The sequence below is a fragment of the Agelaius tricolor genome, unplaced genomic scaffold, assembly GCF_023055355.1.
Source record: "Agelaius tricolor isolate 1412-34295 unplaced genomic scaffold, bAgeTri1.0.p SCAF_3, whole genome shotgun sequence".
NCBI classification, from domain to species: domain Eukaryota; kingdom Metazoa; phylum Chordata; class Aves; order Passeriformes; family Icteridae; genus Agelaius; species Agelaius tricolor.
Window position 1 is genome coordinate 19,101,973 of NW_027269263.1, and position 25,967 is coordinate 19,127,939.

At 48.0% G+C, this 25,967-nt stretch overlaps 3 protein-coding genes across 7 annotated transcripts; 2 read left to right on the forward strand and 1 right to left on the reverse strand.

Moving 5' to 3' along the window:
- Positions 1 to 754: 754 nt before the first annotated feature.
- On the reverse strand, positions 755 to 9,537 carry TST (thiosulfate sulfurtransferase). Its single transcript, XM_071422797.1, has 2 exons — positions 8,952 to 9,537; positions 755 to 1,247 (listed from the first exon to the last, which is right to left on the reverse strand). The coding sequence occupies exons 1-2, from the start codon at positions 9,535 to 9,537 to the stop codon at positions 949 to 951; spliced, it is 885 nt and encodes a 294-aa protein (XP_071278898.1). The 3' UTR covers positions 755 to 948.
- Positions 9,538 to 9,610: 73 nt separating this feature from the next.
- On the forward strand, positions 9,611 to 12,438 carry MPST (mercaptopyruvate sulfurtransferase). Its single transcript, XM_071422796.1, has 3 exons — positions 9,611 to 9,742; positions 10,180 to 10,832; positions 11,445 to 12,438. Exons 2-3 carry the CDS (start codon positions 10,238 to 10,240, stop codon positions 11,741 to 11,743), a joined length of 894 nt encoding a protein of 297 aa, XP_071278897.1. The 5' UTR covers positions 9,611 to 9,742; positions 10,180 to 10,237; the 3' UTR covers positions 11,744 to 12,438.
- Positions 12,439 to 18,558: 6,120 nt separating this feature from the next.
- KCTD17 (potassium channel tetramerization domain containing 17) lies at positions 18,559 to 25,771 on the forward strand. 5 transcript variants are annotated; one of them, XM_071422791.1, is made up of 8 exons: positions 18,559 to 18,770; positions 19,391 to 19,499; positions 21,213 to 21,304; positions 22,223 to 22,318; positions 22,700 to 22,825; positions 23,542 to 23,620; positions 23,865 to 24,154; positions 25,035 to 25,771. In XM_071422791.1, the coding sequence occupies exons 1-7, from the start codon at positions 18,564 to 18,566 to the stop codon at positions 24,119 to 24,121; spliced, it is 966 nt and encodes a 321-aa protein (XP_071278892.1). In that variant the 5' UTR covers positions 18,559 to 18,563; the 3' UTR covers positions 24,122 to 24,154; positions 25,035 to 25,771. The 5 variants fall into 5 exon arrangements, with proteins under 5 accessions (XP_071278892.1, XP_071278893.1, XP_071278894.1 ...); XM_071422792.1 differs by having other exon boundaries at positions 23,865 to 24,081; XM_071422793.1 differs by lacking the exon at positions 23,542 to 23,620.
- Positions 25,772 to 25,967: the final 196 nt, after the last annotated feature.

Genomic DNA, 25,967 nt, shown 5'->3' on the forward strand with positions numbered 1-25,967 from the left:
GCTGAAGAGTAGAGATGGTTGCTAGGGAACAATGCTCTCTGCCTCTATGAGCTGTGGGCTCCAGCTCCATAGGAAACATGGTTTCACACAGTTTAAAGAAGGGTTATCCTTGCTGATGGAAAACCACACAAGGAGCAGAGTAAAAGGCTCATGTTTCATGAAATACCCATGCCCAAAAGTTCTCATCACACATAAAGGATTTCATGGAGACTTTCCTAACATAGTCATGATAATCAACAAGACTGTATTTCAGCAGAAATGGATCTTTTAGCATCTCCAAATGCTAAAGCTGAACATGAGCTCTCTGACCTCAGCCTTCTTGCTGGGACCTTGTTGCTGCCTACCTGGAACAGCAGTAGAGGGTAATAATCAGTGGGCCATACCAGTTGATACCATACACTTCTTTTTGATGTCCCTTACCTGAACCCCAGGGAAGCAACGCACCTCCCTGTGGGTTGGGTCCAGTTGCTATATGGAAGGTACCCCCATTTTCCACATTCCAAATAGGGAGATGGTGGGCTGGCAAGAAATCTTCCATAGAGTCAATGACAGAACTACAGCTTGGCCCTGCCATGTCCAATACCCAGTGCTGTATTTTAGCACTGAACTGATTCACTCTGCCCCTGATCTTTCACCAGGCCACAGAAATTTCTGCAGGTCTTCAAGAACAGAGTGGAACTCTCTTTCATGCTGCAGAGCTGCTTTTCCCACCCAACACAAGCAGGTCGCAGGTAACAGAAGAGAATTAGAAATATTCACAGATGCATCATCTAAGATTTTATTATTTGTCAAAAATCAGAAGTTCAATAGAAACCTAATGATAATTCTTTAAAGAATTGGAAAAACCTAAACAAACCGATATTTTCTTTACTTCCACCTCCTCCCTTTTGCTTTACCCTGGGCTGGAGACAGCTGCTAGACCGCGTTATCCCAGACCCAGCCCTCCCTCTAGGCCTTGCTGCGCTTCAGCTCGGAGACTTTGTAGTGCGGAGGGGCTCGGTGGAACCACTCGGACCAGGAGCCGTCGTACACGGCCACGTCGCGCTTGCCGCACAGGAAGGCGGCCAGGGCGATCTGGCATGCCGTGACGCCCTTGCGGCACGTGGCCGTCAGCGGCTTCGAGAGATCCACCTTCTTCTGACGGAATATTTCCTGGATCTCCTCAATACTCTTCTCGTGCCCTGTTTCTGATAGGAATGAGTGGAAGGGTATGTTCACAGCACCAGGGATGTGGCCAGATTCCAACCCTGCGAGAGTGAACCAGAAAATGAAACATGAGCAAGGACACATTAACATAGGTGATGAAAGACACCCACAAGAGACATTAGAGACATCACTGCAGATAGTCTCACTCCATCCAGAAGACTCATTTATTCCACTTGAGGATGAAGATACAAAGTGGTATTAGGCTAAAAAGAAGAGGACAAATATTATTCAACTTTGTTGAAGTCAAAACTTCCAGAATACTTAGCAAACTATTTCCTTGCTGAAAGCAATGAGATGTAGAAATCTGAAGAAGCCCTAGACATGATAGGAATCAAATAACCTCCACAGAAAATGCCTTAACAAAGGCATTAAGGGCACCTGTGATAAGAGGAATAAAGCAATGCACTTCCAACCTTCCCCAGGTATGCCATCAGTGTGTAGTGACACACTGTAGTTTTCAGAAGCAGGAAATGTGGACTGTATGTGGAATTTGTGAAAGTGGTTATCTGTTCACAGTTTATTTCTGCATCACCTTAAAGTCATATTTCAGAAAAATAAACAAGAAATCATAAAGCAACCTTAAGTCAGCCACATCACGTCTGAGGCAGCTATCCTGGGACAATGGGGTCAGAGAAATCAAAATTTAAATTTTGTATCACTTCTTATCTACTCCATGAATGAAATCAGCACAGGTTGTTTTTCTTCTGGTGTATCTGACCACTTCAGGCAAGTCCAAAACTGCATGTCAAAAGAAGGTCTTTAGAGAGTTGCAGATATAAAAATATAATGGACAAGGTTGGCATCACACCCTTCAAATTCAGACTCTTAAGGCTTAATAATGGAAGCTTTTCCAATCATTTTGAGAGGCTTTGGATCAAGCCTCACCAGAACCAAAACCATTATGTATTACACTGAAAATGTGTTTCAGGGAATGTTTCCTTGCTAGGTTTGAACTTCTAATGAGACAGATCTAAAAAAAATCACATGAATAGTAATCTGTTTCACTGGCAGCTATCTATGTGCCCAAATTATTGGGATAACTGGTCTTGGGAGATGGGAGTGATTGGGGCAGTTTAATCATTTGACTTTGTTACAGTCAAATGATTAAAGTATACCTAGACAGAGACTGACATCATACATAGTGACACTGCAGTTTCATCACTATGCAGAGTGGTAACATGACATAGTGAGATATAAGGGGAAAATGGCTTTGGCACGGAATTGAAGGGAATTTTTGCTCTGCTGAACAAAGACAGAGCCTAAAGACAATCAAAGCTGCCCTGAGTCAGCTTCACAAGTCCTCTTCCTGTTCCAGATGTACCCTCTTTGTCTCTTGATTAATCCTCCCCGGGTGCATTAAAAATACAGCACAGTTGTCCAGGAGTCACCTCATGCATCCTTCAGAAATGTTTAGCACTACTGAGAGAAGTTGGGATAAAAACTGCTGACTTCTGCAGGGACTAATGTTTAAAAAGGAATAGAAAAAATAGAAAAGGCAGTGTTTTGACTGATGGTTTCACCATATTTTTTCCAGTTGCAGAAGACAACAGCTCATCACTTCAGTACAGAGAACTCCAAAACTCACTCATCAATACAGTGTCTGTATGACAGAGAGGAAATAAAAAATGAAGCAAAAACTGAGAAAACCTTGTATATAGTTCTCAGACTGCAAAGCTGCTTACTGGAGCCTCTTACGTGCCTGGGTTAGGCTACCACTTTCCCACAGAGTAAATGGAAAAGGATGCTTTCAGCAAAGGATTTCTGCAAGGCTCTGCTGCAGTACTGGTGATCACCCCAATACCGAAAAGTCTGTGAGCCACCTAGGGCACTGGGAAGTGTACTGAGACCAGGAACTCCTGGAGGATGAACTAGAAGGGAACCCTTGCTCAAACAGGCTTGCTGGGCCATCGATTCACTTTCTAGGTGTCCCAGGCACCATGATCATTATTGCTTCTCTAGACTGTTCACACACCTTAAAATAGGTTTGTACCTCTCTTATTGGAGACTGACAATTCATCACCCTTAAACCACTCTTCAGGTAGGAGCTGAGCAGATCTGAAAAAAACACTCATTTTAGAGCAGTTTGGACTTTGATCTTTAGGGAGACTTTATTGCTCCAGAGATTCAAAACTCTGCTGGAGTCAGAGACCAGTGTTTGCACTCTGTGGGTGAAAGATGGAGAATTCTGTAGAAACTGCATTTATTCACATATGTGGGTGTTCAGCTGAGAAAAAGAGCTGAAACTGCACAACCACAATCGCTTGGACTGCCTAAGAAGAGCTCTCAAGTGGCTGAGGAAGCTTTATAATCTCTCTCTGCTAGGTCAAGAGCAGAGAAACACAGGACTGGAAGGCAAGGCTGGATGCAGCTGGAATCTGAACAGGGGAGAGGATACATTTGCTCTTGTCCCATATGAAACAGAGGACACTCCAGACCGGATTCATGCAGTCACCATGAGAAACTCCAGGAAGGAACCCTAGGACTACAGAGCCTGGACCCCAGCTACCTCAGCAGTCATTTTATAAGCTGCCTTTCAAAAAAGCATCCATCTCAGAAATAGTGTGGATTCTTGTCATGAAACTTCCCACTTAAGTACCTCCTGGCTCATGTGAGGAAGAACATTAATTTCCAGTGTTCAGATCATCACAGTCAGTCCATACACCACTTATCCTTGAGCTAACACTGCCCTATGGCCGAAATAGTTTTTCTGCCCTTCTGCTATTGCTCCAACAGACTGATGGCAAGGCCTCAGCACTCCCAAAAACCTCATGTCCTTAGCCTAAACCCAGTAAGAGCCAATTAGATACACTTTTCTCTGTCTTGGCCACCCTATAAACAGCTCTAGGTGTCCAGCAGGCTTCTGGACAAAGAAATGGCATTTCCTACCATCACAGTTGGCAGACAGGAGTTGCCAAGGTCAAATTACATGAGATGTTCCTGCACCCAACTAATTTATCCAAGTCTTAGCCTCTTCTATGGCTTCCAAATGTGAGTTATTGTCCTGTAGGAAAAACACAAGCAGTTCAGTTTTGGGCTACTAAGCACTTGAGTTTGCTCTCTGTAGTGTTATACACTCGTACATCTGCAGGTGGCACCTCACATCATTCTCCCCATGTGATCATTTAGGCCTTCCCATGGCTGTCCCACAGCACATTTCAGTAACAACTCCCTATGTTCAAAGCCTTGATGATTCAGGAAAATACAAAACAAAACACGTAAGCTTAATGATGGGACCTTGCTGGCAACTTACAACCCCACAGATCTTCTTTCAGTGCATGCTGTTCTTATCTGACTTATGTCCTTTTCGGTCAATTTTTAAAACCTAACAATACTCGTGTGATTTGCCCTCTCCTCATATTGACCCAATAAATGCCCCTCTAATGTTATGCCCAAAGCATGAATAAAGTGTAAATGGCACAACTCTACCTTGTAGATGCTTCCAATGGGGTGGAAGAAAAGATCAGACATTACTTCCAGACATGCATGTTTCCATTTCTCTTATCTGGCCAACCAATTCTGTTGGCAAGGAAATAAAGCTCTTGGGTAAAGTGCAAGTCTACCAACATATTTTACTCAATTTTGCCTTTGTTTAAAGTAACTTTTCTTGAAGAGTTTTTTGAAAGTTTCCCAGTCTGTCCATGTTAGAAGACCAGCAGCTGCCTAGGTTGTGCTATATCCCCTATTCTAAAGATGAAGCTTGCAATTGTTTCTGTCCCATAGAACCATGCTTTGAATAAATGTATTAAATTCTTGCTTCATGAAGTTCCAATATCACATGACTGATTTTTGACACATATTTGGGATCAAGATCATCTGCCTCACTGATTTGAGCATGGCAATATCTTTTGGTTAGCTCTCTCCCTGCTCTGCAGAACTATCCGTAGGAGAAAAGAAAACATGGTAGCACAGACTCAGGGCTCAGTATAATGCCAAGACCACACACAAATAATCTTCCACCTGGAACCCCTGCTAACTGCACAGCAACCTTATTTATTCTTTCTCTCCTTGTTCTCTTTTGTTCACTCTGTTCCAGAAGATTTTGTTATTTAATTCCTTTTGCCAAGTCTCACTCAGCTTGGTGTCTGGCAATCCTTCCTCACAATTTATAACTTGTAATATGTTATCTTCTTCACTACTTAATCCCCTTTTCCACATCTGTTGATTCTCTGCTTACATATTGTTTTTATTGTTGGCTATTTATCTAAGACCATAGCCCCTCCTCTCTAGCCTTCTCTTTGCGATGAAAGCTCCAGATGGAATTTCTTAATGTCAAAGAGATAAAAGATTTGTTCAGCCCATATTTAACTCCCTGTGGCTTTGGAGTGTGCTGGCTGCAGATAGTTCTTTTCCAAATGCCTCCTCTGCTGCCTCCTTGTTTATCTCTCTCTTCCATTCAAATGGTATGTCTTAGAAGGGACAATTACTGATCTTGTCTAACCTACCGTGAACACATTGTAAGGAACACTTTAAGCTTGGTCCTGGCCAGCTCCCTCAAAGTCCTCATAGGCTCCTGTGGGTTGAAACAGACTTTGATAAAGTCTCTCAATCTCCATTCCTGTGCCCCAAGAATTATTACAGGATCAAAGCAAAGCCAGTCCACTCCCAGCTGCAGAATCCTCTTAGAGGAGAGGGGAAAGAAAAATGTACATTTCATTCTCATTCCCACTGAATATTCAAGATTAGCAAAAGCTTTATGTTTGAGGCAAGCAGGATGGAGAGCTGGAAAAATGGGCAAAATCTGAAGAGTTCTATATGCAGAAGGGAGACAAGGACTACTTCAGGGCTGAGAAAGAGAAGAAAACTACCTGCAAGCTCATTAATTGATTTTGGGTTTCCTCTCTTTTTTTAGATGATAGAGTTCTTGCCTGGAAACTTTTGCCTCTTTTCTCAGATGTCTGCAAAAGAATTCAGAAATTCACAACTTTTCTGTATGCATTTGGTTAACTATAATTCTTGTTCATCAGTTTTCAGTGCCCGACAGCCAGAGAGGATCAGCACTGGCAACCATCATGTAATTATTTTTATCATCAGCCCTGGACAGCTAGCTCCTGCAGAAACAGAGCACTGTGCAGGGACACCTCGAACTACTCAGTGCATAGGTCAGGGCTGCACATCTGTCAGGCTTCTGCTGCACACTCTGCATGAACACCCAAGCTTTGCATCCAAAGCAATACCTGCATTTAAGACCTATGAGACCTGGCCTATAGAGATGCCCACTTTATTCCACTCTGGCAACTTTGGTGAACCTCTCCCACCAAATAAAATTTAGTACTATATTATGGCTTATCTTAACCAGTACAGAGATCTAAATCCCAGCAAGGATAAAAGTGAAACGGGGACAATTAATTCTTACCACAAAGAACTGAGAAACTAAAGAGGCAAAAGAGTCAGCTGCAATTAGCCTCTTCTAGAGACGAAATTCACAGAACAGGAGAGATTAATTGACTTAATTAGGAAGTCAAGAACTGAAGCAATAATTAAACTGAAATCACCTGAGAAGGCAGAAAGTTCCTTAACCTGAAGACCATTAGTCTTCTCTAAATTGTGTCCTCCCTGATTGGATGACCCCTGCAATTAATCAGCATTGATTTCAAATTGCTCTTTTAGGTGTAAGCACTGTCTTTTACCCACTGCTGGTTGATGTGCTGCTACTGGCTAGCTTGGTTCAGAGAGCTGTCAAGCTCCTGTGGAATGAGCAGCTGCAGCTGGAGTGCTTATCCTGCTGGATCTGCTGTGGGAAGCAAAACTGGACCACCACAAATAAGCTGTTCCATGCTGACTCATTTCAAAGGAAAAATCTGTTTTGAAGATGCTGTTGGGTCTGTGGTATTTGTCATCTTGTGACAACTCTCACCTTGGGAAAGAATGCAAAATCTACCAGCTCCCAGCAAGGAGCATTTTAGTCACATCTTGAGGTTAAAATTCAACCTTCACTTTGATGAGCTGTGGTAGGAGAAGAAATAGAATGAGTGATAAGCCTAACTTTCCCTTTCCCCAGCCACAGGCTCCTCCATCACTCCCATTACCTCTCCCATGTTCCACATTGTCTTTCTGCAGATCAAATGTGTTGAGGGGCTCCCTGTAGACACCTGGGCCACCCATGTGTGCAGTCATTTACAGCCAAATGCTCCTGAAGTTTGGATGCAGGAATGTACTTCAGGACATGCAGCCACAATAACTGGCGGTACAGCAACACACACACATGTGAACAGCCAGGACAGAATGACAACAACCCGTGGGGCAGTAGGGCAGCACAGCCTGGGGACCACAGAAACCCTCTGCATGTACCAGCAGGGCGGGCTCTGCTCAGACCCAACAGCTACTGCTGAGCTTTTCTGTGCTTTCTTGTAGAACTCTTTTCCAACCATTTCTGTGATTCCCTTGTTGAGGAACACATTCAGTGCTGGTAGCTCGGTGTGCAGCTGCAGTGCCAGCCGCAGGTTGGGCTCTGGGCTGTGAGAGCCCCAGGCAGGAGGCCAGGAACTGGTGCTGACCCTTGGCACAGCAGAGGGCACAGGACCTGTGGCACAGCCAGGTGACCGGACACTGAGACACAGCAGGAGCCGAGGATTCAGCAGGAAGAGCCAGGACTTTGTCACACAGAGACTGCAAGAGCATAAAAGTTCAGTGCTTCCTTTGTTTAGGTCCCTCCTTGGAGGCATGAGCTCAAGCTGTTTCTGTGTTATTGTACTGTTAATAAATTGCTTTAAGGAACCAGACTTTTGAGGCTCTGCTAAGGAAAACCCAGGCTCGAGACGGTAAGAAAACCTGGTCTGAGTGTGTATGCGGGGAGTGTAGGTAGTCAAGTGGGGCACCCATCAGTTTAGTGGGACTGCCTGTTGAAAAGGGACTTTGGTCCCAGCAGTTAAAGTCTCTAGTTGTGGGAGTGTGATTGCCAGAGTGCCTCCTGAATGGTCAGTCAGGAAAGCTTCCTTTACACCCTTTCAGAAGGGAGGTTATTCTGGGATACACCAAGGCTTAAATTACACAGCAAGGGCCTCCTTTAACCAACTTCAATTTCCTTTCAGGCACACTGCTGTACCTGCTGTCCCCACTGCACAGGACTTCTCCCACCCAGGACTTCTGCTGATTGGGTGTCCAGTGTTTCACCGAGGTAACGAAATCAGTTTTTGTTCCTCTAACTTGGGGCACCTAAAAGAGAGAGGCTGACACCCCACACATTTGCTAAAGGCTTCAGACTTTTCTTACATAAGCAAAAGAACAAAGATCAGCTCAAGCAAATTCTCTATTTGCTGGAAGTCAGAGTGATAAGAAGAATGTCCCTTGGGTTACTGTATTACCTAAAACCTTGGCTTTTGCTTGTGCACTCATTATGGTGAGAGGCGCCTGTATGAATACTGATAGTTTTTATGTGTCTGCTGGTTTTAGATATGCCCCTGAACAAACCCCTGGGAGCTCTCACCTCCCATGTTTGCATTTTGATAAACTTCCGCAGGGTGTGGAATGGGAGATCCTGGAACCAAATGACTGCAGCCCTTTTCTGCTATTTCCTCCTGCAACTTTATCTGCTATTTCCTCCTGCAGCCAACTGCAACAAAAGCATTCAGTGATGGCACTGGGGTCTGAACGTGCAACTGTGGATCCCTTAAGGTAACCAATGAGTCGGGCTGAGGCATGCCTGTGCATTAGGAAAATCTTTTTGATGGCTGTCAAGAGCTGTTACTCCCGGTCTAGTATTCACATTCATCCCATTCTGGGGCAGGTGTCAGTCCCACCTCCATTACCTTGATCCAGCTCTGTCCCCCGAAACCGGCCCTCGGGGCGGGAATCCACCACCTGGAAGTTTAGGGACGACACGTTCTGTACCATCTCCTCAAAAGTCTTCACCAGGGCCCTGTTCAGCCTGGCCTTAAAGACAGCCGGGGTGGGCTGGGTGACCTCCGCCGTGACGGGGTGCCCCTCCTTCACCCAATTCTTGAAGCCACCATTCAGCACAGAGACTTCCTTGTGCCCGAAGGCCCGGAACATCCACCAGGCGCGGGGGGCGTAGAAGGTGCCCACCTCGTCCCCGTCGTACACCACCACGTGGGTGTCATTGCTCACCCCCAGCCCCCCCACGTAGTCGGCGAAGTGGGACTCGCTGGGCAGCATGAAGTCGTAGGGGGACGACTTGTCCCGGCACTCCTCGATGTCGAAGAAGGACGCCCCGGGGATGTGCCTCTCTTTGAACTCCTGCCGGGCGTTTCGCTCCTTGGGGGGGTACCAGGAGGCGTCCAGCACCCGCAGGCCGGCGCCCACCCGCCCGGCCCGCACCGCCTCCGCCAGCCAGGAGGCCGTGACCAGCGCCCGGCTGAGGCTCTGCCGCGCCATCTCGGGGCACCGGCGGGAGCGCCGCCGCCGGGCCGCGCTCCCCTCACACACAGAACCCGACGCGGCCCGACACACGAAATGGCGGCGGGAGGCGCGGCCCGAGGGGCGGCACGGAGGCGGCCGCACGGCCGGGACCGGCCCGCTGGGAGCGCTCCCGCCCTCCGGCGGCGGCCGTGGCTGGCGGGCAGCGAGGCCCAGCACGGAGGTACGGGGCGAAGCGGCGGCAATCGCGGCCCCGCCGAGCCGGGGGGGGCTCGCAGAGGGCGGCGGCGGGGCCCCGCAAGGCCCCGGCTGCCGGTGTTCTCCGTGCGGGCAGAGGCATGGGGCCGTGCCTGACCGCCGAGCACTTGGTCCTTGGGCTGCCCCGCTCCGCTCTGGCTGCTGTCGGTGCTGGCTGGCGTCCCTGGATAGGGCCAGAGGAGCTGCGTGGGGCCGGGCGCAGGGCACGACTGCCGTGGCTGTCCCGCTCCGGGCGTTGTTTGGGACGAGCTCTGGGAAACTACTTCCAGGGCTGGAGCATTTCACGCCCCTCATTGTAGGCTTAGCCAGCACCTCAATGCAGACACAGGTCTCATAATGCATCTTTGTCCAGTTGCTTTTTGAAAGACTGGTCTCTAATTTGTGACTCTCTACCTTCTGCAGTCAGGTGGACTCCGGCAGAATCCAGAAATTGGCTAATCTCAGCCAGGACTCGGGAGCGATGTCGCAACAACTCCTTTACCGAGCTCTGGTATCTGCAAAATGGCTTTCAGAAGCCATCAAGTCCCAGCAAGCTGGCCTGGCCTTGAAAATCGTGGATGCATCCTGGTATTTGCCGAAGATGAAGCGCGATCCGAAGCGGGAGTTTGAGGAGCGCCACATCCCTGGTGCGGTTTTCTTTGACATTGACCAGTGCAGTGACCGAACCTCGCCTTACGATCACATGCTGCCCAAGGCTAATGACTTTGCCGAGTATGTGGGGAAGCTGGGTGTGGGGAATGATTCCCATGTTGTGGTGTATGATGGCAGCGACCAAGGTCTCTTCTCAGCACCTCGGGTATGGTGGATGTTCCGGGTCTTTGGACACGAAGCTGTCTCCCTTCTGGATGGTGGCCTGAAGAACTGGCAGCGAGAGGGGAATGCACTTAGCTCTGGGAAAACCCAGGTAGCTCCATCTGAGTTCCATGCCTCCTTGGACAAATCCCTGGTGAAAACATATGAGGATGTCTTAGATAACTTGGATTCCCGTCGCTTCCAACTAGTGGATGCCCGTGCTGCAGGACGGTTCCGGGGAGTAGAGCCAGAGCCCCGAGATGGTAATGTGCCTTCTGAGACAGTGACATTATAAAGAGGGGTTTCATTTAGGGTGCCCATCACTTTGACTCCTGTAGAGGAAATGCTAGGAAATAATGGCTGTCTTTTATGGGATGGGACTTCAGGCAGTGCGTCCACCTGTCCTCCTTCCCTTTTGACTAGCAAGTGCTACTCATTGAAAATTCAGCAGTAGGGAAGCCATGTATCTTTTTGTCCTCATGAGGGGCTGGGGTGAGGAACATAGCTTTTGATACACCCTGAAGATTCTCATTGGTCTCTTCAAGTACTGGTGCTACTCTTCCCTTCAGAATGGTCTGTGGAGGGGTGTCATCAGTGTGGGTTGCTCTGATGGGGAGAAAGATGTGGAGGGAACTAGGGGAAAGAATGGAACTTGGCAGGGTTGTGTCCATATGGTAACATGAAGGTTACACATAGAGCCATCCTTCCTGAGTAATCAGTAATCTAGTAAAGCAAAGTGTAACAAAAGTAAATGTACTTTTTTAACAAAATACTCTAAGCAATAAATATTCCTCTCAGTGAAACAGAAGAGGCTTTGCAATAGACTTGTCCCAGACAATAGAGGTTAATTCCTGTCTGTATTGTTTTTTCTCTAGGAATTGAGCCTGGTCATGTCCCTGGGTCGACGAGCATCCCCTTCACTGATTTCCTCACAGAGTCTGGCTTAGAGAAGACCCCTGAGCAGATCCGCACTCTGTTCCAGGAGAAGAAGGTGGACCTCTTGAAGCCAGTGGTAGCCACGTGTGGCTCTGGGGTCACCGCTTGCCATGTGGCTCTGGGGGCCTACCTCTGTGGCAAGCCAGATGTCGCAGTGTACGATGGGGCCTGGGTGGAATGGTACATGCGGGCACAGCCTGAAAATATTATTTCTGAGGGAAAGGGGAAAACAGTGTAATAAGCTGCATTGTTTCCCAGCTGTGCACATAGCTTGCCTTGAAACAGGATTTGGAAAAGATGGGTTTAGCTTTCCTGATTAAGTGTCTTGAGATGAAGGCATTGGATAACAATCACGCGCACGCGGTGCTTCGGCACTTTCTCCTTACCCTGCTGCTGCTTAGGAGGATGAAGATGACAGCAGTTCTGGGCAGCCAGCTCTAGGTGGCCCTGCTTGAGAAGATAGGGTGGAACAGATGTCCTCTCAAGGTCACTTCCAGCCTTAGCCATTCTGTGATTCTGTGACCATTTCACCTTATCAGATGGATGGCAGAGAGTGCTGCTGCCAGCATGGGGAATTAATTGAGTTAAGCCAAGCTCCTGACTCGAAACATTCAATCATGCTGATTCACAGGATGGTCATACTTATGTAACTGTGCCTCATAATCCTGCTCTCTGCTTCTCTCCCATCCATGCATGTTATGGCCACTTTGAGTGCAAAACTTTGTGGAAAGAGATGGCTGTTAAAGGAGCAAAGACAGCATTCAGGTTGGCACTTGGGCTAGAGACTTGATTTGTATTTTTTCTCGTACTTGGACTCTAATGTGTACTTAGCCAGCCTTGTAGCCCTATTGTCCAAAATCCCCCTTGAGAAAAAGAAAAGATTATGGGATTTAAACAATGTAAATAAACATGTTTCAAGGTCTTTCTGCTGAATGGAACTTACTTGAGTGTTGCTTAGGTGAATACTTTTCAGGAGTTCTGTTTTTATGGAATCACGTTGTCCACAGTGAGATTCAAATGAGATATTTCCTCTCTGAAAGTAGAGCCATACCTCTTAACAAGCTCTTTGACCCAGGAAGGACAATGGCATGCCTCTCTCTTGGGTCTCTGCACCATCTTCCTGCTTTCAGTCCTAAGTCCGTTTGCTTTTTTTGCCTTAAAGTCCACAGTTGTAGGTTACAGCTCTGTTCTTGAAACACCGGCTGTCAGCTTACATAGTGGAAAATGGACTGCATGGGTATTTTCATTCTTGCCATGTAACCTTTCCCTGCAAATTTAGCAGAACTGAGACCATCAGAGGAATAGCCCATACTGAAACCTATTTTTCCCCAAGACCTTTTTCTTTTATGTCTAAAAGATGAAAGTACACCAGGTATCCCTGATAATGTTCAAGATTTTGTTCTGAGATTTTCTCCTCATGTGAGGAGAAAATGCCCAAAACTAATCAAAAACCCACGGAAACCTCCCACAAAAAAAAAAAAAAAAAAAAAAAAAAGCCTGCATCTCTTTTGGCCTACTGGTAACTTAAAAGTTAATGTGACAGTTTCTTCTCTTGGGCTTGCAGCAACAGGTACCTGTAAACATCTGTGGATAATGGGGTTGCACTTTCTAGAGAATGCAGTGGATACTTATTGTCACAGTTTTGACTGTAAGGACTGGATTGTTCCCTATTGCTGAGTGTTTATTCTTTGCATTTCCTCTTACCTCTTTTGGCTGCTTCTTCTTGGCCTTGGCCTCGCATGCATGGAAGTTCTGTTTCTGCTCACCTCCTAGGCAGCTGGAATTTCACTGTTCAGTTTATTTCTTCCTCTGTCCTCCCCACTCACACATAGGGTCTGAGCACCCAGTGACTGACAGCCTGCAATTTCCCTGCTTGCATCCAGACTGACAACCCAGCTCTTGGAGGCCTTGGGGCTGGCATTGCAGCAAGTGCTGAGCATACAGGGTGTGCAGGGGTCTGAAACGAGTGACCCTTGTCACAACCACAACACAGAGAGGTTGATTTTGTGATTATGTGGCCAGATGAATGCCTGCTCTGTTTCTCCAGGAAAATTTAGTTATTAGGAAAATTGACATATTGTTTCAGACTTACTTGCAATAGATGCAGGGAGCTGGCTCTTGTGTGTCCTTCCAGTATATTTTTTGATGCATCCTAAGCACTCTGTTCCTTTTTTTGCCACTGACCCATCAGTCCTGGGGGTCAGTAGGGAATCTCTCTGCTTCCTCTTGAGATTGGGATACTTTTCTCTGTCTGGTGTTTCAGGGAGATGTGTGACACAGCCCAGCCATCCACCTGGAGATTGCAGATTACACTGAAATCTTCCCCCTGCCCTTGCTCTACATTTCACCCCTGTGGCTTGATGACATCTAACAGGGCCCTTCCCCCTCTCTGGTATTTAGCCAAGCTTGGCAGTACTCAACTGCCCTTCTCTGGCTGAATTTTCTGCTAAAAAATCTCAGTGATTCTTCCCAGCTTTTGACAAATGTTTTCCCAGATGCTTAACTTTGCCTTCATTTCTCCACAGAGGAGAAACTGAGATCTTCTTTCCCACAGCAAGATACTTTGTTTTTCTGAGGTATTCCCTGTTACATCATGTATCAAAAATCTATCCAAGAGTGTCTTCTGATGTTCCCCCTCTTTTTCGTTGAGATCCCTTCTGGTGATGCAGGCAAAGCACTGAGAAGGTTGTGAAGACCGAGACAATGTTTTCAAATCCTGGAGACTTGTAAAACCTATTTTGAGCTATAACAGATGCTACTGGACATATGGAACAGCTGAGGGGACTTACACCAGGACTATAAATGTTCTGCAGATCTTTATGTCCCTGACTCAGTGGGTGGGTTTCCTATAGGAACCAAAAGCTGGGGAGAAGTGGAGATAATGCAAATCACTAATGTTCATGATTTTCCTGTGGAAAATTTGCCACAGGGGATTGGTAATAGCATATCTTTTGTGGAATAGGGCTCATGGTAGCCAAAAAGGTAGCCTAAACAACAGCCCTGATGTAGGAGGAAGGTCACACTGACCTGTGGCTACCTTGGGACTAGAGTTTACAGTTCTCTATATAAATTTGAGAATCCCAGGCCAACATGTAAACTGTTTATTGGTATATTTACTATCTGCAATACTTTTGTCCTGAAGGAGGTTTGAATTCTGTGCAGTCTGGTCTAGTCAAAAGTAATCCCATGGTCCCCTGTTCTTCACTTGTCTTCTTTGTCACCTCTCTTCCTCTTCCTCTTCCTTCCATCCCGCTCCCTAGCAGTCAGGCTGCACTATTTCATGCTTCATTTCCCAGCAAACTTTGTTTCTCTGCAAATTTTTCCAAATTCTAAAGCAGCCCTTCTACCAGCACCACTGGCCCGAGCACTGTATGAGCCGTGGTAATTGGTGTTGCCTGCAGGGACATTTCATATTTCTCCCATCTCTCCTGGTCTCAGCTTACAGCCAGGTGCTACACAGCCATTCTGTCTCCTCCTCCCAGCAGTCTTCAGCAAAGGTGCTGCATGATGCACATCCACACACAGGCTTTGCACACTGCTTTGAATGCAGGTACATTGCTCACAGCTCCTCATGGAGCTGGAGGAAGATTAGCTTGCCTGTATGCCATGGAGCCTTTCTCTCCATGCTTCAATGTGCCTGGCTCAGCTGGCAGTCAAGCTGCTCTCTATTATTCAACTGTGTCCGTCCCCAAGTCCAGTGTAGGGAATTTTATTTGCCCGATTCCCTGTTGGCTTACTGGCAAAATGTCAGAGCATCACTTGTCTTCCCCTCTCCACTTCCTGCAGAAAAGAGAGTGGCACTGATCCTATATGGACATGCCAACTAGTTTTTCCTGGTTTCTTCTCCAGTGCCTACTGCCATGTAATCCCCAGTATGTGTTCCCAGCCTGTCAGAGTGGTGACACTCTGTGCCAACACATGGTGATCCCTGCTCCCACTGCTGTTCCACAATGCAACAGTTCCAGAAGAGCAGCTCTACAATGCCAGTGATGCATCATATGCCATGTATCAAGCTGCAGAACACTGCAGTGTGTGTAGCCTTCTGCAGGATTGCATTGCAGGCCTGACTGCTGAACCAAGACACTCCCAGTTTATGTCCTGCTGTCTTCTCCTCAGCTCTTGTTCAGTATCCAGTGGCTGTCAAGTTTTTCCTGTTCCCAGTCTGCCTGAGCCATGGTCCCCATGATTTCTCTGGGGAACTCTGCCAGGTTATAGGGTCTTAGAGCATCACACAGCGCTGTGTAAGCTGTTGCTTGCTCTCCCTCTGTGCATATATTTTATATACAGTTGTCAAAAAGGCAGCAGGAACAAGTCATAGACTCATAAAACCATAAGACTGAGAAAGAACTGATATCATTAAGTCCAACCTTTGACCAAACACCACTGATTGTTTAAACTTACCTCTCCTGTGTCCTATTTCTTGATTTTAGGGGACCTTAACAAGGGTGTCTTAATTGCATCTCAGAACTACATCTGGTGATAGTGTGCAATCAAGTCTGTATTTAGCCCATGCCACCAACTCATCAGAACATTTCAGCTGGTAACTCACCCCATACTGGCTTCTTACTGAGGAGTATTTTCATATACTGTGGGGAAATCCCTGGCCTGGTGCATTTTCAATGATTTTTTTGCTGTATATTGCAGAAAAAAAGGCTCTGATGTTAGAAGTGGTGTTCCTTGACATCTTTCCTTACTCACAATATACCTCTTTAGATTTAGCAATTAACTTTTCACCCCGTGGCCCTGAGGTGAGCAAGACTTGAGGTTCCAGCCACAAGTGGAGACTGGTATTGATGGAACAAAGTATGCCTTGAATATAGGCCATCCTGGACTCGTGAGCAGCATTGTCATGGGGGAGGCTGGAAAAGAAGATGTTGAGAACAAGAGATGGACCTTAAAAAGAGGCTGAGGGGATGTGAGAGGAGGAAAAGGAGAGGGTGAACCCTTGGTGAAAGAGGGAAAAAAATTGAAGGCAGGGCAGATTTCTTGGAGGGGAAGATAAATGGCTATAGTCTGCCACCCAACTGCTGCATTCATATTGGAGAGCCGCAATCCTCACCCCAGTTCTGTGCTGGAGCTGCAGCCAGCACAGACAGGGTCTTGTAGTCCTCACACACCAGAGGGCAGGGTAAAGGTCTCCAATTTGCTGTGGTTTGACTCAGAGGCAGAATTAGGAGGACAGCAGTCTGACAGCCGAGAGCTGTGTTGCACTGTGACGCTTCAGCCCAGGTCAGTGTTAGTCCGAGCATCTTAGATGCATGTTACTGCTCAGTGGAGACTGGTCCCAGGGCTGGGCAGTAATTTTGGCCAGAGCTTGCTCCATATAGGTAGACAAAAATATTTTTTCATGTTCTGTTAATGGTCACTCTAGTGCTGGTTCAAAATTATTTGAATTTACACCCTGAAGCAGCTGAATTGTTCCTGTCCTTAAATTAACTGAAGGTCAGCAATCTTGAAACCTCTTCTGTGTTACCCTCTCTTCTTCTCCTCCCCTTGGCACTCCTCCACAGAAGGAGCAAAGTACACATGCCATCTTTGTGAAGGAAATCCTGGGTGACTGGGGGAAGGGCAATGCTGCCTTCTTCTGTAGTGATAAAAGGGAGTGATTTGCAAGTAAAAGAAGGAAGGACAAGAAGAAAAGGAATGTAAGAGTAAAACATAATGTTTTTTTTTACCCAACCTCTTCACTCAATAACCCCCCATGTCCAAAGGCACTAAGATCTAAATGCAAGAAAAAGAAAGTGTTGTGTGTCTCTGCAGTGCTGCATTGCCCTGTAAAGGAAGAGCCAGGAAGTTGCTTAGGTGGAGGAAGGTTTTGAGCCACAATGGGGTGAAACACCAGCCTTTCCTTTCCATTCTTAATGTGCTCGAGCTGCTAGCAAGCACAGCAATGCTTAGGTGGGAGTGGGTAAGGCAGAGCTGTTGGAGAGAGCTTGTTCAGATTGTTTCTGTGCCAAGGAGTGTGTTTGAACAGAGTCCCCTGGGGCATGAACTGCTGAGCACCAGGCTTGGCCTGGCAGGAGCCAGTGGCAGAGGCAGGGCTAGATTCCATAACACGGGATTGGCACATCAGCCTCGGCGGGTGATACATGCCTGGGGCAGAGGTAAAACTCCACAGAGAGCTGAGTTACAGTCTGAGCTCTCTTGCCCAGACACAAACAGGGATGGCAGGAGCCCAGGGGAAGGACGTGGGGGGTTTGCGCTGGTAGAGCAGCACGGGGAGGGGGGAGGGGCGGGGGGGGGGAGTTTGCTGAGTCAGCAACTCCTCTGAGCTGGAAGAAAGATGATTCCTGCCCCCTGCCAGCACTTCATACAGATCCAAAATACAGTTCCCAGAACTGTCCCTACGTACGTTAGCAAGAAGGCAACTGTCTGCAAAATTTGCTGCAAGAAAGTATGGCAACTGATGTGGCACTGAGCACTGAGCCTGGGGTAATGGATGTCCTGAAGGGAATGCTGTGAAGTACAGCCCTGAGGGGCTTAATCTGCCGACTGCCAGGAAGCAGCTTGTGCTTCCTGTCTCCGAGGAAGCTTGCAGACAAGACCCAGGACTGGAAGCAGGCAGAGTACCGGCCGCAGGGCTGGCGTCATGTGTGCAGTGCCCTTCGTTACAGCATCCTCATTGCAGGAACTGCGAGCTGGGAAAACTACAGTTCCCATCACCCTTTTGTGCATGTCCCGGCGAAACTACAGTTCCCAGAACCTTTTAAAGAGAGGATGTCTGTGGAAATAAATGCCGACGATTTTTGCATAACACCCTGCACCTCCGGAGTGCTGACCGGCCCATGGTCTGTGAAAACGGGAACAGGGGAAAAGCCAAGGGACTGTCAGCGCTGTGGAGCTGTGGCTTTGCCCACCCCAATAGCTACAGTGATATCCTCCAGCGTCGAGCTACCTCCCTCCTCTCAGGACTCCCTTGGTAGTCACAGGGAAGATCCTGGTCCCCGGGAAACACGGCTGCTGCGGAGGGAGAGGCAGATAAACTACAGATCCCGGCATTCTCCGACAGGCAGCACCTGCGGCAGTCCCTGCACGCCGTGGGGGAGGTGGGGGTGAGGATGAGGATGGAGGGCAGGGAGGAGATGCAGGGCGCCGTGGGGCTACGCTGCACCTGGGACATTCCGCCACCCGCTGGCACCCAGGCCAAGTGGGTGAGGCTCAATGTGGGGGGCACCGTGTTCCTCACCACCAGGCAGACCCTGTGTCGGGAGCAGAAATCTTTCCTGTGTCGCTTGTGCCAAGGCGAGGAGCTGCAGTCGGACCGGGTAAGGCAGCTGGGTTGCCTCCCGCACCGTGCCCCACCGAGCATGGGGAGGGCTGGAGGGATGCAGGGATGGCGCCAGACCCCGGCAGCTGCAGGAGCAACTGAGTGAGAAATGCCTGCTCTTTGCCCCCACTCTCCCGGGAAGGACTTCCCCATGCCAGATTCCACCTTGTTGTAGCCAGGCACCTGCCTTCCTGAGCTGGGGAAAAGAGAGGCCATCTCCCCTCTGCTCCTGCTCTCCTTCCTCTTTGTCACCCCATATCCTGGGTTTACTTCCCAGCTGTGTCTGCCTGACTCAGCCTTGTTCCTGTAAGGCGGTCTCTGCTCTCTTGCACCAGGCCGAGATTCACAGTTACACAAAGAGGCTGAGGCCTATTTTTTGGACTTTTTCAGCTGGATTGATTCATGCTGAGGTGGGCATGCTGAGCAGATCAATACAGGAGTTAAAATCCAAGCTGGACTGACTTGGCTAGGGACTCTCAGGGACTGATGGTTTCCAAAGAATCTTAGAAATAGTGGACATATTTGCTTAGGCTTGTATTTTCTTGTATTCTAGGGTATTTACATTTGGTTACAGTTTTCCTTGGGTTTTTTCTCCTTGTGATCTGTATCTGTTGCTAGGACGAAACTGGTGCATACCTAATAGATCGGGACCCCACTTACTTTGGACCGATTCTGAATTTCCTCCGTCATGGGAAACTGGTCCTGGATAAAGATATGGCTGAAGAGGGTGAGTTGTGGAGCTCAGAAAAATCCCACTTCCCATATTTAGGAAAAATAGGACTTGTGGTCAATCTTGTTGTCTCTTGTTCTTGTTTTGGATGTTGATGTGGGGGGATTTCAGAGAGCTATCCCTGTGAAGTATGACACTAAAGGGGTTTGCAGTGGGTGAGGAAGGCATCCTTGCAGGTGTTGTGGCATCACAACTGTCCAGCAGAGATGTCACCAAGACAGAAGTAGGCAGGATCTCAGAGCCTCAATAAGCCATTTTTTACTGGTTCCTGATCTACTTTTAACCAGGCTCTATGACTGAGTTTTCTATTAATGTCTGTTTCTAATTAGGAATGAAAGCCCAATAGACCAAACAAAACCAAGTTCATCTCTTCTACTGACTGCAATAAAGACCATCATTAATCAGTGATATGCACTGTTATGCTGCTTGTGCTCTCATGGTTGTGGACTGCAGAAATTCCAGTGGAACAAGTCAGACAAACTAATCCTTCATCTGAGGTTGACAGTGGGTCTAATAGAATGACTTAGTGACATCACAGTGTTACCAGTCAGCAGTCCACAGTGCCTTGTTATTTTTTGGATGCTAGGGTGTAATAAGGAGCCAATTCCAAATACAGGTTGTGCTGCCCAGCCCTTGCCAAGCATGGTTTCTGCATGGTCATTTGTCTTCTTGCCTTTCTTAGACATTTTTACCTAAAGCAAGGAAACTTTTCTTCCAAATAGTCTTACCAGTTATAATTCCAAAAATATACCCAACTAATGGTACAAGATTGTAATAAGCACAATTTTGAGGTGTTTCCTACTTTACATTTCTTGTAAGCCTCGGGTCAGAGAGAGTTCATCTGCAGGTTTTAATATCAAATCTGAAACATAAACAGGAGCCCAGTTCATTTGCATTGCCTTTTTTTATCCTGCTGCAAACATTTAGGCTGGCATAAGACTAACCTAGTAGACAATTCACTGCTGAATGAGAGACACAGAAGAGGTCTGAGTGTGTCAGGTAGTGAGGGACCTCCCCATCTATATTTTCTTTGTACTGCCCTGGGAACATGTGAGTGTTGGCTTCCAGCCAACTTTCCCTCACTGATTCTCTGGGAACCACCTCCCTTTTCCTGAAGACCTGTTAGCGAACAGGTGAGTCTCAGGAGAGGTGATGGATGCAAACACCATAGAGAAAAAAACAAAAACATTTCCATTTACCTCTTTTAAGTTGAAGCACGGGGAATAGAGCCAAAGATCATATAAAGTCATATGGGGCTGCAACTCCAAGTGGCCTAGAAGGTAAGCTAGGCTTTTCTAGGGTCTTTTGGTGACTTGTCAGAACTGCAAGTTTTTGTTTTCTGCCTTATTAAGAAAGTCTGAGCAAGGTCAGACAAATGGTCATTGAGAGAGACTGAAGCCTACAGTTGTTCTCCTTGGCCAGGTATCTGGGAAAGGTATTGGCAGTCCTCAGCACAAGCCTTCACTGGCAGTGCCTGTTTCTGTAGTAGCAGGCAGCATAAGGAAGTTGGGGTGAGCATTAGAAACAAGATGCAGAGAGCCAAGTTTCAATTCTCTGCAGTAAGGGTTTCAAGCCTGTTAAAAAGCAAAGCGGTAATATAATTTCTCCCTATGGACCTTGTGAGGCTCAGAATTGATCTTTTGCAAGTCAAAAAATAAAGATGGGCTGCTAACTTTCTGTCTTTGTGGTCCTTCTGTCTGTCTTTCTCAGGGATCCTTGAAGAAGCTGAGTTCTATAACATTGGTCCTTTGATCCGAATAATCAAGGATCGAATGGAGGAGAAGGACTACACAGTAACACAGGTATGGCAAGATGGAGTGGGGTGGGGAAAGCAGGGCGTGTAAAAAAGGAGAGAGGTGAGTCCAGAGTGAGAGAAGACTTGAGAGAAGCAGCAAGGAACGGAAGGAAACAACTAATTAGAGATTATGTGCTAATCCCAATGCAGCAAAATCTTGCAGGGGACAAGCTACCACCAATTTAGTTACAATAAACAAGTTGCAGTCTTGCTTTTCATCCCAGAAGTAATGCTGAATGTAGCCCCTGAAACTAAGCTCCTCTAGCTTTTGGAAGAAGGCAGCTGGTTACTGTGTGATATAGAGGAATGTTTGTGAGGAGAGCAAAGGTGTCATGGGGAGGAGGACTGGTGTGGGGAGTCCTGGGAGTGTAATCACAATGAAGAGCATGGAAATACCTGTAGAGAAACCTGGAGGAAACAGGTGAAGAGATGGCTGTGAAAGAGTTAAATGCAGACAAATAATCAATCCTGTGGCACAATCACACCCTGTCTTGGCCAGCAACCTTTGAAAATCTTTCTTAGAGGGAGGATTGTCTGCTATCTTACTTTTCATCTTGTCTTCCTCAGATTGTAAGCCTCCAGCAGCACAGCCACTTTGTGCTGCAAAGCCCCCTCAACATTTGTTGCATTTGCAAAAATTATTTTGTACTTACAAGTGCATGCTCCCCATCAAAAGAGGGCAGTATCTTCTGGGGACAATGCAGGGAGCACTCAGCTCCGTCCCTGCTCTTCAGAAGAGATACTGTTCTTGCCTCCAGTGACAGCACAGGGGAAAGCTGGATTGTGGTTCCCACTGCCCTTTCACCTGGGACATGGGGAAGAGGACAGGTCTGTCAAGGAGGGGTATTACCACTTCATTCTGCAGGAGGGGAACAGCTTTTAGCATGTGACCGTTGTCAGTTGTGCTCTGCAATTTTGCTCTCAGGTGCCTCCTAAGCATGTCTACCGTGTGCTGCAGTGCCAGGAAGAGGAGCTCACTCAGATGGTTTCCACTATGTCAGATGGATGGCGCTTTGAGCAGGTATGGGTAAGGCAGAGCAGGGGGAGAAGGAGTTGTCTTCTGGGGAAAAGATCATGGATACCATACAGTTGCCAGGCAAGGCTCCTTCCCTCTCTGAGAATACTGGGTAAGTCATTGATTGACTCATCATGCTCAATCAATGACTCTTTCTTGCCCCTTTCTAGAGGTTTAGAGGATACTGTGTGAGGCCAGCCTGTTTTGCATCCTGGCTGACTTCTCTCCTGCTTCTCTGTGTTGTCTCCTCGGCTTAGTTATGAGGCCTTTCCAACAGGATTATGCATTGGACTCAGTGCTGCATGATGGGCTTTCTGCCTTGCTCCCCAGGTGGAGTGGGTGTTTCCAGGAATATGTGCTTGTGATTCTTGCTCTCATCTTTTCTAGCTTGTGAACATTGGCTCATCCTATAATTATGGGAATGAGGATCAGACAGAATTCCTGTGTGTGGTCTCCAAGGAGTTGTACAACTCCCCTAATGGCCTGAGCTCTGAGCCCAGCCACAAAGCCAAGGTGAGATTAACTTTGCTATGGCCCTGCTCCCATTGCCTATGAGATCCTTTGCTCTTTGCTCCTTCTCTCTTTTCTCTCTCCCTTGCAACAGTGGGGCACCTCAGTGGTGAAATACAGGGGCCTGCCCTGGTGTTCAGCACTGTGGCATTACACCCGTTGCCCAAAAGGAGGAGTATGTGTGTTGGAGGGGTGGTGTGTGGTTGTGTGCGGCAAATGGCTTTAGCAAGTCATCCTGGCGCCTCTCATGCTACTCTAACATCCCCCTCATGCCTCCTCATGCCCATTCTGTGTGTATCACTGCCTATAGGGCATTATTTCCCTGAAGGTTTTGCAGCATTCTCTTTCCTTTTTGAGTCTCAGCCTGAGGGGCAGATATCTCCTGCTCCCCATTTGAGGGAAGGACAGAAACATGTGCAGTGCATGACATTCTGTAGGCACCCAGGATGCAGGAAGGAACACTAGCAACTGATGGCAGTTGTTGGACGGTGGGGTCACAGCACTTGTAAGTGGGTTAGATACCCTGATGTGATACTCCAGAGGAAAACAACCCTCTCTGTTCCCTGACCTAGAATTGTCTTGGCCATGGGGAAAAGTCCCTTTTTATTCCAGTGTTATGACAATTGCTTTGTTCCGTTGTGTGTCAGAAAGAACTGCCATGGCTCATCTTGCAAGCATTTCCACTCTTTCTTCCTTTTGTCCCACATGCTGGGCCACAGAACACAGAGGAGGACCTGGAGGAGGAAGAGCAGGAGGTGGAGGAGGAGGCAGAGGCAGAAGCAGAAGCAGAGGAGAAAGGTGCAGCAAATCCCTGAGGAAAATGATAAAAATAACCCCCCAGGCATAGACTCGTCCACCTTTCTGGTGAGAGCTCACAGCTAGCAGCAGGGAAGGATTAGAACAGGTGTGGGGTGTGGGGGCTGTCCTCTCCAGGAGTTGGAGTCTCTCTGGAGATAAAGCTGTCAGGGGAGAGCTGTTACCATGGCTGCTGCTTTGTATTTTAAACTGTTTGGTTTATCTACGGTTTTATTTTTATTTGCAGACCGTCCATCTATTCGGGATTGTGCTAAACTCTCTTCCTGCGGACCCTCCCTCCTGCTCCCTTCCGTGTCCATCCCAGCACTGCCATCTACCTCCCACATTGCCCCACTCGCCAGCCTCCACCATCCTTCCCTCTGCTCTCCTTGTCCCTCAGGGCTCAGAGTGGTCTCTTCCCAGGGCCCTGTCTCTCTCTGCTCCTCACTTTTCCTCCTCTGCAGGTATGTTACCTGTCTGCACTCCCAGCTCCTGCCAGCCTGAGCTCTGCATGAGTGACTCACTTCCCTCTTGTGGGTATGGCCCTGGTTTGTAGAGCTTGGGGAGGGGAAGGAGGGAGGTGTGAGGTTGACTCATCCCTAAGGTGGCTTTACATATTCTGATCCTATGCGTGCCTTTACCTGCCAAGCAGATCCTATGGCTGTGGACCAGAGGCTCTGGCAGCAGAAAGGAGAGTGCAGCTGGGAGAGGGGTGGAAATGAATGCAAAGCAGGCCGGGGTGGTTTGGGGAAGGGGTGGAATTTTGCCACGTGTCTGCGTGACATGCATGCCAGATCGCTCCTCCAGACTGCGTCCGCAGCTCCTTTGCCTGCCAGCCCGGGCAGTTTGCAGAAGGCAGCCTGTTATTTTTCCTTCCCTGAGCGTTTCCCCCACAGGCTCTGCCAGGGTGAGAATGCAGTGGGAAAGGTGGCAAAGGCAGAGCAGAAGCAGCTGGTCCCCACTGCAGATGCTCTCACAGCTGTGTGGAAAATGAACCTCTCTGCTCCGCCTCCTGCTTAGGAAGGCTGGCTGGCCGACAAGTGTGGGGCTGTGTAGGGAGAGTGTTAGAAAGAGGATTCCTCTCCGTACTGCAGAACTGTGAGGCTCCTGTTAAACTGGAGATGCTCAGTGTCAATTTCCACCGGTACTGGTGGAGGACACTTGTTAGCTGGCTGACATTTCTCTCTCCCTCTGTGGCTGTGGGACCTGAGTGTTATTATCTTAAGACTCAGTGTATGTTAATCACATGGACTTTTTCTTCCTTCTGTTCTATTTTCCCACCCTCATTTATTTTCTTTTTCTTCTGTTTGTGTTTCCTCTGTCATTTCCCCTTTTCTGTTTCTCACTCTCCCCTCCATGCTCAGTTGCTTTTTTTTCCTACCATTGATTGTGTTTCTCTTTCTCTCTCCTTCTCTAGCTGTTACAAGCCAGAGATCTGAGGATGTGATCTGAACACTCCACTCCAGCCTTTTCATTTCTTGTTTATATCTTTATTTTTGTACTGCAGTGTATGGCAGCCCTTTCTCCCACAGTGACGCCCCCAGCCCCCTTCACTCTTCACATACAGCCATTTTTTTTTACAAACTCACCTCGGAGGCCTGAGCTTCCAGCCCTGGAGGAGGGCAGATGCTGCATGGAGCCCCTGAGCTGCTGTAGGAGCGGGAGCCCACAGCCCCCTCCTATGCCTGGCAGTCTGGCTTTCCTTAATGTCACAGTGGCCCCTGGTGGGGACATCAGCGATCAGCCACTGCAGCCTGCGGTCCCTTCCTGAGCACCCTGGATGCAAATGCGGACCGAGGTGGTGGCAGTTGTGGAAGGACCAGCCCTTGCCCTTTCACTGTTGCAGGCAACTGGTGTGGGCTTGTGGCCTGGGGACAAATGCAGAGCCACCGTCCTTTTCTGGGCCACCTGTATGGCTCGGAGGTGTCCCTGTGCTGGGTATCACATTCCTTGGTGCCTCCCCCCCTGTCCCCCCAAAGCAGCTCTGTGCCAGCAGTGTGAGAAGGAGAATGGTGTGCTGCCTGGGTACCATGAACATGCTGGTACCTCATGTTGTGTCAGCCAGCACCAAGCAGATCCCAGTTTTGGGGAGCAGGGTGTTTGCTTCACTGCTGTGTCTGAAGACTCCTGAATAAAATTCACAGTCTGTTTCTCCTTGCCGCCTCTCGTTTTAAGTGGCAAGAATTCATTGCTGCTGTAAGGGGGTGGGAGTTGGAGAAAAGGAGTTTGGATTCATCACCTGGAGCCACCAGAAGCTGCTTGTGCTGTGCCTGTCTTCTGGGGGCTGGAGGTGCTTCCCGCTGTGTCTGTGCTGCTGCATCCCCAGTGCAGGCAGCTGGGCTACAGAGCA

Bases quoted from the DNA above. Each gene is read 5' to 3' on its own strand.
- TST (XM_071422797.1), bottom strand. From the start codon at position 9,537: ATGGCGCGGCAGAGCCTCAGCCGGGCGCTGGTCACGGCCTCCTGGCTG. The intron at 1,248-8,951 runs GTAATGGAGGTG...TCACTCTCGCAG, and splicing joins GGGGACAGAGCTGGATCAAG to GGTTGGAATCTGGCCACATC.
- MPST (XM_071422796.1), top strand. From the start codon at position 10,238: ATGTCGCAACAACTCCTTTACCGAGCTCTGGTATCTGCAAAATGGCTT. The intron at 10,833-11,444 runs GTAATGTGCCTT...TTTTTTCTCTAG, and splicing joins AGAGCCAGAGCCCCGAGATG to GAATTGAGCCTGGTCATGTC.
- KCTD17 (XM_071422791.1), top strand. From the start codon at position 18,564: ATGAGGATGGAGGGCAGGGAGGAGATGCAGGGCGCCGTGGGGCTACGC. The intron at 22,319-22,699 runs GTATGGGTAAGG...CATCTTTTCTAG, and splicing joins ATGGATGGCGCTTTGAGCAG to CTTGTGAACATTGGCTCATC. The intron at 23,621-23,864 runs GTGCAGCAAATC...TTTTATTTGCAG, and splicing joins AGCAGAAGCAGAGGAGAAAG to ACCGTCCATCTATTCGGGAT.